The 15,231-nt window shown below is 37.9% G+C and overlaps 1 protein-coding gene across 7 annotated transcripts; it reads left to right on the top strand.

Moving 5' to 3' along the window:
- Positions 1–276: 276 nt before the first annotated feature.
- On the top strand, positions 277–15,041 carry LOC113680413 (uncharacterized). 7 transcript variants are annotated; one of them, XM_089201124.1, is made up of 5 exons: positions 278–542; positions 658–720; positions 7,495–8,197; positions 13,639–14,008; positions 14,536–15,041. In XM_089201124.1, the coding sequence occupies exons 4-5, from the start codon at positions 13,649–13,651 to the stop codon at positions 14,869–14,871; spliced, it is 696 nt and encodes a 231-aa protein (XP_089057250.1). In that variant the 5' UTR covers positions 278–542; positions 658–720; positions 7,495–8,197; positions 13,639–13,648; the 3' UTR covers positions 14,872–15,041. The 7 variants fall into 7 exon arrangements, with proteins under 7 accessions (XP_089057254.1, XP_089057255.1, XP_089057253.1 ...); XM_089201126.1 differs by having other exon boundaries at positions 634–720; XM_089201128.1 differs by lacking the exon at positions 7,495–8,197 and having other exon boundaries at positions 277–542.
- The last annotated feature ends 190 nt before the right edge of the window (positions 15,042–15,231 follow it).

Raw genomic sequence — 15,231 nt, 5'->3', positions numbered from 1 at the left:
AGAAGGTTCTGGTGGAAAAGACACCTTATTTTATACCACTGATGACAAGCGAAAAGGTCATATGGGTACCCCGGTTAAAAATATATTGATAACTCTATTAATTAATAACAGTTCTAATTTAAAGGAGAAAGTTATGAGAATAAAATAAAAGTTGACGGTACCACGAAGCATGCCTTCACTGTTTAGACTGAGAGTCCTAAAGCTTTTTAGCAATGTATTCGAATTCTTACGACGATAAGCCCCCCACCCACCCTACCCCGCACTATACTGTTTTCACTCAGCGGCTGGTCAGCAGTCACGTTTATGAGGTAAACATGGCAATCACTACCTGATCACCGTTCTTGTCGATCCGAAAATCAAAATACCAGCGTGATATTGCCTCGAAGATGAATCAGTGATGTTATTTGATTCGTACTTCACATTCGAGTCGAAGCTTGAGTGGCACAGGTTATTTCTTACGGTGGAATCGACGAGGGGAATTCGAACACTAGTTGTAGTGTTTGAATTGCTGGAAGAAATGGTCGCATGGGGATGTACGAATGGTAAGTTTAACGAACAATTTCAAATTTTGCCGCTTGAATTGAAAGTAAAGTTCATTTGAATTGCTTTCGTATGTATTTCTGACGGTTTTAGATCTACCTGCTTGATTTTTATCAGTTACGCTTCATGTTGACAAGTCCCTCAAAATGGCGGCCAAACTTGGAGATTGCCGAAAATTAGGTAAGTTCACGGAGTTATAAAGTTTTCGTAAAGGTCGGGCCGCAAAGTTTTTTCTGTAGTTACCTTTTCTATGGCACCTACTTCCTAGCTATGTTAGTTGGATCAGTTAAGGACGCCTCACTTTTTCGAAAATTTACTTTGAATTTGATCGGTTTTGGCGTGTGCGACTTAAGCGAACCGATAAGGTGTCATTCAAGTCTTCCTGTTTCCTTGATTGAAACGTGGTGTTTACAAAAGTCGCCTCGATAGGTAAGATAGAGTTAATATACATGGCTGTAGTATTTGTTTTTTGCTGAGTTCCATAGTTTTTTGTAAACTGCCCTCCAAAGTTGTCTGAAATTAAAGTCTTGAAAAGTGTCACGACAAGCCTTCGCTCGAGTGAAATTTAATTTCCGTAAAACTCTGAAAAATAAAGAGATCCAATCAAACGGATTGTGGTTTTAGTTTAAGTATATGAATGTCTTATAACACACAAGAAAGAAGTGAATTCCGTGTCTCAAGCAAAATTGACCGGACCGCTCTTAGAGAGACACTCTCTTAAGGTATTTACCCTCGCTACCCGGCAACACAATATCTCAGCCGAACGCTCGCTGGAAATATCGTCCTCAAAGACACTGAAAACCCATACCAGCCATGTGCCGCCTGACGTGAATTATACTCACTAAGTTCTGAAGTTTTTCAATTTGAAATAAAATGTCTGGTTCACACACTACCTCACGAAACAGCCCAACTACGCAGCGATATCGATGTTACTGTTTGGTTTCACTGAAATGACGCCAAGTAGGTTCCTCTACTCCAGATGTCATTTTACGCCATATACAAATTATATTTGTTTTAAAATTTATGTTACAGAGCCGTTCCAATGAAACAAACGATAAGCACCAACCAGGGACCATTCATGCCAAGGATGTTGTTTTCTAGGAAAGCGAACGAGTGAAATTATACTCAGAGGTCAAATGGTTTTGTATTACCGTTTCCGTCAAGACTTTTCCTTCTTCACCTCGAATATTAAGCTCATCGATGGTCCTTAATTTATTACAGGCGAAAAATATTTACGATTTTCTTAACCCTAGACTAAACAACAAATCTAAGGATATATCTTACTTTTCGCTTAAAAGGTCTTCAGTGTAAGATGGAATGAGCAGCGAAGACAAATGAATAGGCACTTTTCATAATGCAGACTATGCAGTTGCATCTCCTAACTGATGCATTCAGTTTTTTGTACATTGAATTGCCCTGGAAATTTAATGATTGTGCTGGCAGTCGAGTAAAGCCGGAAAACACTGATATCCATGCTATCGCGTGAAACAGCCGTGAATATGCTGAGATGGGTTTGCATAGTTTGATGTCAGTCACTAAAATGAATTCAAAGTGCTTTTCTACCCTCACACCAGTCAGATACTCTGAGTTTGTCGACCTTTTTCTTGTTATTATGGAACCAATTCTTCGAAATGAACAAACGATAAAGATAAAACAACTTTCTTCGTTTGTGTGGAGCATACTGTTTTCTAGGAACTCAGACACGAGATTAAAAGGTCATATATCGCCTGGTATAAAGAACGTTGATTTCCATGAGGAATATTTACTATTCACAACAATTGCACAGCAAAAGAATAGTTAGTTCACAAGTGTTTACAATTCGTTTCTCGTTAGAACTCAAATGTAGTGGCCTTATTGACCCTTATTGAAGGTGGCGTTGGTCTCTGTGGATCGTTGTATCTCTCCGGTGCTCGTCTGTGTTATTTCGGGTTATTGTTTAGGTACAAATATCACCTATGCCTGAGCTTTGACTAGTAAGTAAATTTAAGTACATTTTTTTCTCAATTTTACTTGTAAACCGATAGCTTAAGTAACGATATATTTGCTCAGCATCATGGTGAACAGCAGCATTTTGTCTTTCTAGTAAAATATCTCCTCAGTGAGGCGATTTGAGACTTTTATGTATGCGGGTTGAGAGATTACGTACGCATTGTTCATTCAAAACGCAGCTTAATTCCATCCATTGTTATCATAACGAGCTTTTTTCTTAGCAAAAAGGAAACAGTCGTAACTTTCCTTCACCTCACTCGCTTTATCGTCAAATGTTGTGAATCTCGCCATGAATCGGCAACTTGACGATCATGAATTCCATGAAATTAATTCTCCCACATTGCACATGACATGTTTTCGGGTTTCCAGGAATTCCCTCTGAAAAGACTGAACCGAGGAGATTCACGATTAATTTTTTTTCTCATGTCATCGCATGCTTGATTCTTAGAAATTCCACTCAGATGTAGACAGCATAAAAGTTGCAAATGTTGTTACGTGTTAATGATATGTTTCGAAAATCTGTGTTATAAAATACCTAATAAAAATATGTGGGAATTCTTTCTGTTGAAGCTTTGCAAAAATTAGAGTTGGTGCATGACATCTGATGTGCAGGTTGAAATTATTGTTGTCTTCATTCTGTAGCTGTCATAGCTCAGTATGCCACTAGTGAATTTAATTAGGACAGACCAAAGGAATGAAACAAATCTTTGATAAACATCAAAGATAAAGAGTTGACTTGATTGAGGAGAATCATTCTATAGGAAATGATAAGCATGCGCCGGTTATTATATGTTTGGTTGTTTGGTTTTGTTTTGTATTTTACCTTTCAAGAGCTCTAAAGGACCTAAGTTTAAATGATTCATTGCCGCGGGTTGCCCATTTAGGATACATATCAATCATATCCTAAATGCACACACTTTAAGTGTGTCCGTAATTTGCTAGGTTTTGAGGGACTGACATAATGCAGAAATTTAGCTCAACATGCATGCCTTCGTGGAAATTGTTTGAACATGAGAAAAAAGCCGACAATAAAAAAAAAAACCTACTACTACTCGGCGCGTCTCTAATATTTTTCCAATGCCGCTTCCTTCCAAAACAATAAACTACGCAGCGATATCAATGTTATTTATAGTAACACTGAAATGAAGTTATGTAGGTGCCGTTCTACTAGTTTTCCCTGTAAGTCGTACGCGCAGTCTGTTTCTTTAAAATAGAGGTTATAGAGCCGTTCGTATGAAACAAAAGCTAAATACCAGAGAATTATTGTTTCTTGTTTGTTTGTTTTTTTTGAAAAGGATACTTATCTCTTGAAAGTCGGTCTATAATGACGGAATACATGGCGAATACAAGTGAAATAACAATTCTCATTATGTAATTGCATCTCCTAACGTTTGGGAATCTTTGGACATCTCTTTGAAAGTTGACTTGCCTTAGAATTTCATTCTCTTGAAAAGGGTGACCATTTTTCTGATCATGTACGATTTCATTGAATGAACTGATATCGAACTGTTATCCAAGATTGTCTCGTGAAATGGCTGCGGAGCTGGGAAATGGATTTGGTTAGACGTGACGTTTAAGTGACTTCAATCTAAGTTTTTCTTAACCTTTTTCTTTAACTATGGACGCGATTCGCCGAAATGAACATACGATAATCATGGCAACTGGTTTGCTTTGTGAAAAGAATGCTGTTTTCTAGGAATACAGACATAAGATTAAAAGGTCATTTAGCCTGTTATAAAGACTATGGATTCGTTTCTTGTTAGAACTCGACCTTCTGTAATATATTGGCCTTTACTTAGGGCGCGGTATTGGTCTCCGAGATTGCTATATCTCACCGGTGCTCCTCTGTGTTATTTTGGGTTAGTATCACGGTATATGAAGCTTTGCCAATTAAGTGAGTTAAGGTTCGTGTGTCTTTCTTCTTCTTACTTGTAAACCGATTGCTCAAATAATGAAGTATTTGCTCTGCATTCCAGTGAACAACACACATTAGGAGGCATTGATATTTCTTAATTGCTTATCTTGTGAAAGATCGCCTGCAGGTATAGAGTATGCACACATAGTTCGTTTACAATCCAATTCAAATCCTCTGGTTTCATGAGCTTTGTTGTCGACAGAAAAGAAACAACATTCAGTTACTTTCTCTGCACTCGCTTGATACTTGAAATGGTCGATAGAAGTTTGCCACGAATCATGGTAGGTTGACGATGTCAATCTTGTGCGAGTGAATTTCATTGAAAAGGATTCTACCATGTGCTTTAGCATTTGAAAGATATCTTTGAATTTCTAGGAATTTCACGGGAAAGGTTAAGCTGAGGAGATTCACGGTTAATTTTTGCGAGTGTTATCGCCTACCTGATTCTTAAAAATTCAACTTAGATGTAAATAGCATAAACTTGAAGTCACAAATGATGCTGCGTATATATAAATGACATATATTAGAAATTTTTGTACTCAATAACGTCTAAAAATGCATGGCTGACATGTTATAATTGCTGTCGAATAAGATAAGATAAACAAAAGGGCCCAATTTTCTGACGGCCGGATAAGGCTACACAAAAGATAAACTGCAACTAAGTGTTAAAGAGTATCGTACTATCCCTCAGATAGTTTCTGTTTCTGGTGAAAGTAAACCAGTGAAGTACATTTGAGGTCAAACGTTTTGGCATTTTTAATCCTATCAATAATTTTCTCGGCTCATTACAAATATGTAGCTCACATTTGGTCCTAAGTTGGCTGTAGGAAAGATTTTCGAATTGATTATTTTCGGGGATGTCTTTTCTTCGTATCTGTTATACTGATAAAAGTTCATTATGGGGTATAAAATATGTTTGCATCTGAGTTCGTTACAACCCAGTTCAAATACATTGCTAGCATGAGCTTCGTTCTTGGCAAAAAAACACATATACTGGTATATACATACTGTCGTCTTCGTCAATCGGCGACTTGAATTTTGCAATGAATCGTGGCGACATGACGACGATGTATTCCATGAAATTTACTTTTCTGCATTCCTTAACATTTGGCACGTCTTCGAATTTCTAACAAGTCTCGCCATGATGGTTGAACTGGGGAGATTCGCGGTTGGTTTTCCGGCGTAGTTGATACCTGAACTTCCACTCACGTCAAGAAAGCGTAAAATTAAAAATGTTTCTCGAAGTCGATGATATAATGATGTTTCGAGACTAAATGAGCCATAAAATACCTAGCAAATACAATTAAGAATTCTTTCTTGTCGAAGTTTTGTAAAACGTTAAGTATGTACATCTGACATGCAAGTTGAAATTATTGTTGTCTTCATTCTTTAAGTATTACAGGATTGTAATACTACTTAAAATTCACTAAATAGTGTATCGAAGGTAGACCATAGGCGTAAAAAGAAACGTAGAAAACATCATAGACGTATATGTCACTTGAGTGTAAAATGATTTATTACGACTGGTAGATGAGGAAGAAATCGCTTCTCGACAAATATCAATAATATCAGAAATCAATACATTTCGAGTTTTCCTCTAGTTTGCTGATACTGGTTAAATCGAGAAATAAAATCTACCTTGCATGTCTTCTTGGTAAATGGCTTGAAGATGAGAAAAAATCTGACGATCAAAGGCGTACCTGTAGAGAGTGAAACACCCATTCTCAACAACTAAAACCGAACACTTCTCCAATATTTCACCATTGTGGCCTGACGTGCATCAAATTTCGGGTTATTGTTATGGGACAAATACTACTCTTATACTGTGAATTGCCAACTAAGAAAATTAAAGCACGTGTTGTACTTTTCATTTTTATTTGTAAACCGACAGCTTACTAGTAAGTAATGAATTGTTTCCTCTGCATCGCAGCAAACAACAACACATTTGGAGACGTTGCTATTTCTTACTGTTATTCTAATATGTGTGCATCTGGCTTTGTTAGCAACCTGGTTCAAATCCACTGTCAAATTAATCATGAGCTTTGTTCTCGGCGAGAGGAAACACTATTGAGTCCCCTTCGTTTCACTCGCTCGGTCCTTCAATTTCGCCATGAATCGTGGCAATAAGACGATGATCAGGTGAATTCCAAGAAATTGATTCTGTTATGTGATTTAGCGTTTGGCGTATCCTCGTATTTCTAGGAATTCTCACTAAAATGGCTAAGCCCGAGGAGCTTTTTGGTTTAGTTTTTGAGAAGAAATTCCACTCAGATGTACATAGCATAAAAGCTGCAAATGATGCTGCATATTGATTATATGTCTCGAAAACTTTGTGCTGTATAATGCATAACAAATGCATGAAAGAATTCTTTCCAATCAAAATTTCATGAAAATTAAAAGTTTATTAATACTGAGGTGCAAGTCAAAATTGTTGTCTTCATTCTGATTGCATAACCTCACTGTAATGTCCTTTGGAGGGTTCACTAGTCAGTGTAGTAAACACATAAACACCAACGATGAAGATTTCCCTTTGTTTGATCCGTAAGATTCAGTTTACAGGAAAGGACCCTGAAGCTTGCGCCGGATGTTTTTTCTGTTTTTTTTTTCGTGGGCCTTTTCGAAAACTTTTAAGCGTCGTGATCGCTTGAGGTCCCTAATAACAACTGAAAACGCATTTTCTGGACGAGACAGTGTCGTCGATCTGAATGCAGCTAAACGAGCCAATGTTTTGCTCAATTACTTTTAATTGCTGGGGTTCATTCATGCTAATATATCTGGGATCGAAAATTGGCGCGTTTCTTATAACCTTTCTAGTACAAGAAGAAACCGATTTTCGATGCCAAACCACATCAGATTTCAAAATTTTTAATATTTCAACTTGTCATGGCCTCAATCAATTAGAGGGGGCTGATTGCATACCATGATAGAAGTATTATTTTATACCCAACCATCTTGCTTTGTAAGAATAGCCCAAAAACCGGTTTGACAGGTTCCGATAATTCTGTTTTGATTGACTAATGGGTTGGTTTTTTTTTTTATCCATACTTAAGGTGCAGTTCCAAAAAGTCCGTGGTGCGTAGGGCTTACTCGAAAGTCTAGAGACGGGGAATCGTTTTGCCGGTGAACAACAAAAAAATTACAACACCGCGCAGCGCTTCGCTACTGAGTTAATAGAAAGATACTTAATTTGTGCAATAATTAAAACGAATAACGAGACGAGATCCAGAGTGCAAAAGTCGACTTTTCCGTTTAACCATTTATGAGCCAGGAATTCGTGATAATTGATTCGTCTTGAAGAAGTCACCAGATTCTCTGCTGACGAATCACATGATCCATTTACTACACCTTTGCCAAGGAGTCTGAACGGTGGGGGAGGGGGAAGGTCCTCATAAGAATCTTATTACTTTGCCGGTAGTCAATTAACATCTTCGGTTTTAGTTTCAATCAATAAGAAGGGGCTGTTTGCATACCATAATAGAGGTATTATTTCATGCTCAACCCACTTGTTTCATAAGAATAGCCCAAAAACTGGTTTTACAGGTTCCGATAATTCTGTTTTGATTGGCTAAAGGGATGGTTCTTTATCCATAATTAAGATGCGGTTCCAGAGTCGATAGTGCATTTGTTGGCTAGCGAAGGTGGGGCGCGCTCGAAAATCTGGAGACGAGGCATCGCTTTTCCTTCATCGCAAGGAACAACATCAAGTTATTAAGAGATTCATATTCATTTGGAGTAACTCTGCTTGGCCTTCAGGTGAGTTCACGTGTACAATTTGATCGTATAGTTCAGAACACAAATCAGGTTTCCAACAGCGCTAGTGAGTGCTGGTGTCAAAGGGATGTCGTGATGGCAGTGTCAAAGATACTTCTCCGCCGATTTTGAATTCTGTATGTTCGATCGTATGACAAATGATTTTATTCGCCGGCTGCGATTTCAGACTAAACATCCATATATCACCTTAACGAAAGTGATCAGTTTAATCCAAACGGACACAGTGCGTAACAAGATGCATTCCTTGCATAACACAATCATGGATCATCAAACTGTGACTTCGTTTTCGTGGCTCTTTTCTTGCAAAGTTATCAAATGCAAGTTAGGAAAAGGTACGCAAATCTTACAATACAATTTGGCAGCTTAAGATCGTTCTCCTTCTTTTAACAGCGGCTGATTGTATGTCTGGTACACCGCGCAACGCTTCGCCAGTCGATATAAAGATCCTCAATTCGTGAAATGTTGAATACGAACATACGAAAATTAAGAGACATGAACGAGACGAAATCCATTATGCAGAAACCGACTTTTCCGTGCTACTATTTATGAGCAAGAATTCGTGATAATTGATCCGTCATGAAGAGGTCACCAGATTCTCTGCGGACGAATCGCATGATCCATTTACTAAAGCTTTGACGGTTTTCGATAGAATTTCATCGCAGGCTTTGTGGGTAGTCAATTAAAATCTTCGATTTTGGTCGACAGTCGGTAAACCTTAATTTAAAATGAAAGGGTATTATTCGGATTTGTGAGGCAATTCTGAAAATGAGCCCGCGCTCCTAGGTAAGCTTAATGACAGGAGATTCTGTAATTAACTGAATTTTAATTGCTACCTCTTAAGCTAGAAAGCTCTTCTTTCTGAATACAAATATCGTCGATGTCAGACCATGTCGCTAGTCGGTTCACCTTAATGCCAGTACAAAGTTACAATTACGATAGCACCCAAACAGACGCAAAACTCAACAAGTAAGTTTGCAAATGGCTATCAATTGATCACAAATAACTATTTGAATTAAAGTCGGCAAAATATTGTTCAATTAACTTCCTTTTGCGGCTGAATAGAATCGATAGTAAAAGGTCGTACCCTTCAAAAGAAATGGAGTACGTTGATTACCGATTTCTCTGTGGTTCAGCTCTAAAATTACACGTCTGTAATAATCCAATAAGACCAACGCTAAGCACCAGACCATCCTTGTCAAGGATGTTGTTTTTTAGGAAAGCGAACGAGTGAAATTATATTCAGAGGTCAAATGCTTTAGTATTAGCATTTCCGTCAAGACTTCTCCTTCTTCACCTCGAGGATTTAGCTCATACTTGGTCCTTAATTTCTAAGCCATTAACTTAACGATGAACTTTAATATCTCGCTTTTCGCTTAAAAAGTCTACATTGTAAGATGGAATAAGTGGCGAAGACAAACAACTATGCGGTTGCATCTCCTAATTGATGCATTTTTTGTGTACATTGAATTGCCTTAACATTTTTACAATTTTCTCGTGAGTGCCGACTATTTCTTGTAGCTTTGATAATTGTACTGGCTCTCGAGTAAAGGAAAATACTGATATTCATTCTATCGCGTGGAACGGCCGTGAAGCTGCTGAAATGGGTTTGTTTTGAAGTCAGTCACAATGAATAAATTCAGAGTGCTTTTCTACCCTTACACTGCCGAGATGCCCTGAGTTTGTCGACCTTTTTCTTGTTACTTTGGAACAGATTCTTCGAAATCAACAAATGATAAACATAAAGGAATTTTCTTGGTTTATGTGGAGCATGCTGTTTTCTAGGAACTCAGACACGAGATTAAAAGAAGATTCTTAGAAATTCCACTCAGATGTAGACAGCATAAAAGTATCAAATACTGTTACGTTTTAATTAAATACTTAACAGAAATACGTGTGGGAATTCGTTCATGTTGAAGCTTTGCAAAAATTAGAGTTAGTATATCTGATATACAAGTTGAAATTATTGTTGTCTTCATTCTTTAGGTATTATACCTTAGTTAAGCCACTTGAAGGGTTCACTAGTAAATTAAATGAGGACAGACTAAAGGAATGAAACAAATCTTTGATAAACATCAGAGATCGACTTGATTGAGAAGAATCTGTCTACAGGGAAGAATAAGCATGCGCCGGTTATTATATGTTTGTTTTTGTTTTGTATTTTACCTTTATAGAGCTCTAAAGGACCTAAGTGTAAATGATTCATTGCGATTGGTAGATTAAGGATAAATAAGAATCCCAAATCAATCCAACTTGGTTCTTGCTTTTCACTTGTAAGTTTGAAGACGAGATAGTTCCCACGTCGAAGACAAACTAAGTAGTCACTTAGCATTAATGCCGTTGAATCGTTTAATTGTCGCAACCTTTGGGCACAATAACTTGCTTTAGAGTATAATCTCTTGTAAAAGGCCACAGTTCCTTTGAACATGGGAAATTTATAATCGAGTAAAGGAAAACACTTAGATCCATGCTACCTCGAGGAACGGCCGTGAAGTTGCTGAGATGGGTTTGGTTCAATGTGTTGCAGAAAAGGCCTCAAAGTGCATTTCTACTCGTTCTAGTCTGATGGGATAATCTGAGTCTGTCAACCTTTTCCTGCAAATGGGAACCGATTTGATAAAGTGAACAAAACATATTCATGAAACCTTTTTTAATTGTCTGGAGAAGACTATTTTCTGGAAATTTAATCATGTGATAAAAAGGTCCAAATAGACTGATATAAACACATTGTTCCACGATGAGTTTTCACTATTCACGACAATTGAACAACAATAGAACTGTTACTTCACAAATTTTTGCAGTTCGTTTCTCTTTAGAAGAACTTAACCCTCTATATTATATTGGTCTTTGTTGAAGGAGGAGTTAGTCTGCGGATCGCTCTTTCTCTTCGCTTCATCGTTCTTCTGTGTTATTTCGGGTTATTGGTTAATGAAAAATATCACGCTTAAACTGAGAATTGCCAAATCAGAAACTAGAGCACAGTTGTATTATTCATCCTGAATTGTTTGCTCTGCATCGCAGCCAACAACAACACATTTGGAGACGTTACCATTTTCAAATCCTCTGAAAAATTAATCGTGAGCTTTGTTCTCGGCGAGAGGAAACATTATCAAGTCTCCTTCATTTCACTCGCTCGGTCCTTCAAATCTTTTTATTGGAATTTCGCCGTGGACCATGGCAACTTGACGATGATCTGATGAATTCTTTGAAATTGATTCTTTTATGTGCTTTAGCATTTCACGTATGCTCGTATTTCCAGGAATTCTCACTGAAATGGCTGAGCCTGAGGAGCTTTTTGGTTTAGTTTTTTTAGCATTATCGCGTGCATCATTCTCAGAAATTCCACTTAGATGTACATAGTATAAAATTTGCAAATGATGCTGCATATTGATTGCATGTTTCGAAAACTTTTTGCTATATAATACAGACCAAATGCATGAAAGAATTCTTTCCTGTTGAAGTTTCGTAAAATTATAAGTTAATTAATTCTAAGATGCAAGTCAAAATTGTTGTCTTCATTCTCATTGCATAACATCACTGTAATGTCCTTTGGAGGGTTCACTAGTCAGTGCAGTGAGGACAGACCAAATTTTAAAAAATGAAAAAAATCCAAGATAAACATTAGCGATGAAGATTTCTCTTAGTCTAATTCGAGAGATTCGGTTTACAGGAAAGGACCATGAAGCTTGCGCCGGATGTCGCATGTTTTCTTTTGTTTTTGTTTCATTTTGTCTTTTCTCGTTTAGTCTTCAACTTTTGAAGAGCTTTTGAGGGCTCAAGTGTTAAATTAAATAACGCGACTGATAGAGGAGGGACAATTGTGATTCTGCCATCAAGCTGGCTCGCAATTTACCATAAATATCACCGTATCGATCCGAAATCCACACATTTCACGTTTACCTTTAGTTTGTTATTAGTGGTATTGACTTGTTCAAACGCCAAAATAATATTTATCATGCATAGATTCTTGGTGAAAGGCCTTAATATGAGAGACACGCCGACAATCAATGGCGTACAAACGACTAAGAGCTAATGCTGCTCTATTTTCATTTTCATTATCTAAAAATGCCACTTGACTTGAATCAGACACTCAGGCATTGAAATCCTTTATTTTGAAATACTAAGCAAAACCAAGTTCGCACTGCCCTCCCAAACAGCCCTGCTAAGCAGCGAGGCTGCTCAAAAGTGTCACTGAGATAACATCAAATGGGAACATCCCCGTAAGTTGTACGTCATATATTATTTCTTAAAAACATCATAAAACACTGAAAGCTGAATTCAAAGTCGTTTTTGTTTCGCGTAATTTCGAAGAAATACTGAAGTTCATCTTCTAATGGGCCTTTTCCAAAACTCTTTAAGCGTCGTGACCGCTTAAGGTCCTTAATAACAACTAAAATGCATTTTCTGGACGAGGCGAAGTCATCGATTTAATGCAGCTGAACAAACCAATCTTTCGCTCAATTACTTTTAATTGCTGGGGCTCGTTAACGTTCATGCTAAAATATCTGGGATCGAAATTTGGCGTGTTCCTTATAACCTTTCTAATACGAGAAGAAACCAATTTCCGATGCTAAACCACAGCAGGTTTCAAAATTTTGAATATTTCAACTTGTCATGGCCTCAATCAATTAGAGGGGGCTGTTTGCATACCATAATAGAGGTATTATTTCATGCCTGTCCTGCTTGTTTCATAAGAATAGCCCAAAAACCGGTTTTACAGGTTCCGATAATTCTGTGTTGATTGGCCATTGGATTGGTTGTTTATCCATAATTAAGTCCATAGCGCATTTGTTGGCTAACGAAGGTGGGGCGCACTCAAAAATCTAAAAACGAGGCATCTTTTGCCTTCATTGCAGTAAACAACAACAAATTACTGAGAGGTTCATACTCATTTGCAATAACTCTGATTGGCCTTAAGGTGAGTTCGCGTTTACAATTTGATCGCAGAGTTCGGAACGCAGTTCAGGTTTCCTACAGTGGGCCAGTGCTGGTGTGAAAGGAGTGTCATGATGGCAATTTCAAAGATACTTCTCCGCCAAATTTGAATTCTGTGGTGGATCGCATGACTAATGATTTTATTCGCCGGCTGCGATTTAAGATCTTTTTCTTTTTTTTTTAATAGTAGCTGACTATATGTCCGGTGCATTGCGCAGACATAGAATGTCCTTAATTCTGTTTCTGCGCCTGTGATACACAATTGTATTAAAAATAATCTGTTGAGTACCCTCTATTTGACACAGTGTGAACCCACCCCCCCCCCCCCCGCCCTTTGAAAAAAAAATGAAGTTGTATTTAAGGCTTTACACACGGCAAGTACGCCTCAGAGGGTCCCGAAGGGCCTACATTTAATTTATTGGGTCAAATTATATGAGTCTTAATTTCAACAGAATGGCCCTGATTAAAAGTTTCTTTAAAATATGTTGTAGGACGCATATAATGGCAGAAGAAACCCTATTACAAAAAATTATAAGCGGCATTGTGGCACAACTCAGCAGATTCGGCATAACCATCAGAAGAGAGGACCTGCGAGTGATTTCCCAACTGACGGCATACTTGCGTAGTACGAACACGGGTGAAGGAGAAAATGTAATCGATAGAGAACGTTTACCAGGAGAAGCAGGAATCGACGAAGACATAGAATCAATCAGTCAAATGATTTCCCTTCATAACGCATTCCTTTCCGGTGAGGCTGAGGGAGCGGAAGTAACGCCTTCAATACAGGAGCCTGGGGAATTAGAGTCAGTTATCCGCCAGTTTCAGTTCTATATCAATATTGCCCAACAAATGAGACGCGAGGTACAGGAAGTTCATTTAGTTATCCTCACAGAACTTAAAACGTCTGAGTATGTCACAAATACTCCCATGAATCCATAGCAACAGTATATATTAATTACAACGGCGGTAGTTTTACACTTGTTGAAAGCCTCGACACTCATTATCCATCCATCAACCGCTATTTAGGGAACTTAAACAGACTATTGTTGAGGACCGTCCAACACATCAAAAGTGCAAGGCCGCTAAATTTCAGCAAGTTTTCAAGGATAAAGGGATGGTGTGCGAAGGCTGATTTCGTCCCCTTATTAAAGGGCAGTCTTCCGAACGTGTTAAGTTTAACCTAGGGAGAAAACCGCGCTGCCTTTCAATTTCTCAAAAACTTGTCCATATTGGTCTAATGTTGATATCGCTTTAAGTGTAAGCCCGTGGTAATTACTAACATGCTTAGACCTTTATCTCGCTCTGTCAGTCATCCTCACATATTGTTATACATCCAGCTAATAGACTCATCTTCGTGCAATCTTCATTTTTTATTACTATTCTCGTAGATCCCTGAAACAAGGGTGCAACAGCTTGGATCTTTGTTGGATACGGATACAGAACGAATAAGACAGCAAGCAATGGGATTGAATAAAGCGCTGGAGATGTGGAAATCCTTCATTGATAAGGCAAACGATATCCTTACCCAGATTTCAGCAATCATCAATAGGAGTGATGTGATAGGAAATGAAGAGAGAGGGCTGTTAGCTAGGTACGATGACTATAATAATGAACTTCAAGCAATAAAGCGCGAGTACGAGCGAATAAATGCCATATGGGAAGGTATTCGACGAGATCCTTCATTCATTCAGTCGAACTTATGGATGAGGTGCATTTTGATTTAGTATGCCTTACACCTTGCCTGGCTTTTGGAAATGATGTAATAGTAGATGAAGTTATTTGACTGTTTTTCTGCTATGTCCTGTTGTTTGCCTTTTATTGGCTTGCATATAATGCTTAATAAAACTACAATGCTTTGTACATTTTTTGTAGCAGGCTTGTTGTTGTTGTATGATATCTTTTTTGACTTCTTGGCTTTTCAGTCCACAAGGGCATTATATTTATCATTCTGAGATGACTGCCTTGTCTTTTCATGCTGTACTAGGGGTTGTTTCTTGCACTTTCCCAAGCTTTCCAAACTTCCATACTCATTCTTTATTTCATCAAAATTAGACATGGAAAAAATAACGTTAATTTCTCTCAAA

Source organism: Pocillopora damicornis, chromosome 3 (genome assembly GCF_964200805.1).
Source record: "Pocillopora damicornis chromosome 3, jaPocDami1.2, whole genome shotgun sequence".
Lineage (NCBI taxonomy): Eukaryota > Metazoa > Cnidaria > Anthozoa > Scleractinia > Pocilloporidae > Pocillopora > Pocillopora damicornis.
The sequence above is the reverse complement of the archived record's forward strand: the minus strand, read 5'-3'. Positions and strand labels throughout refer to the sequence as shown.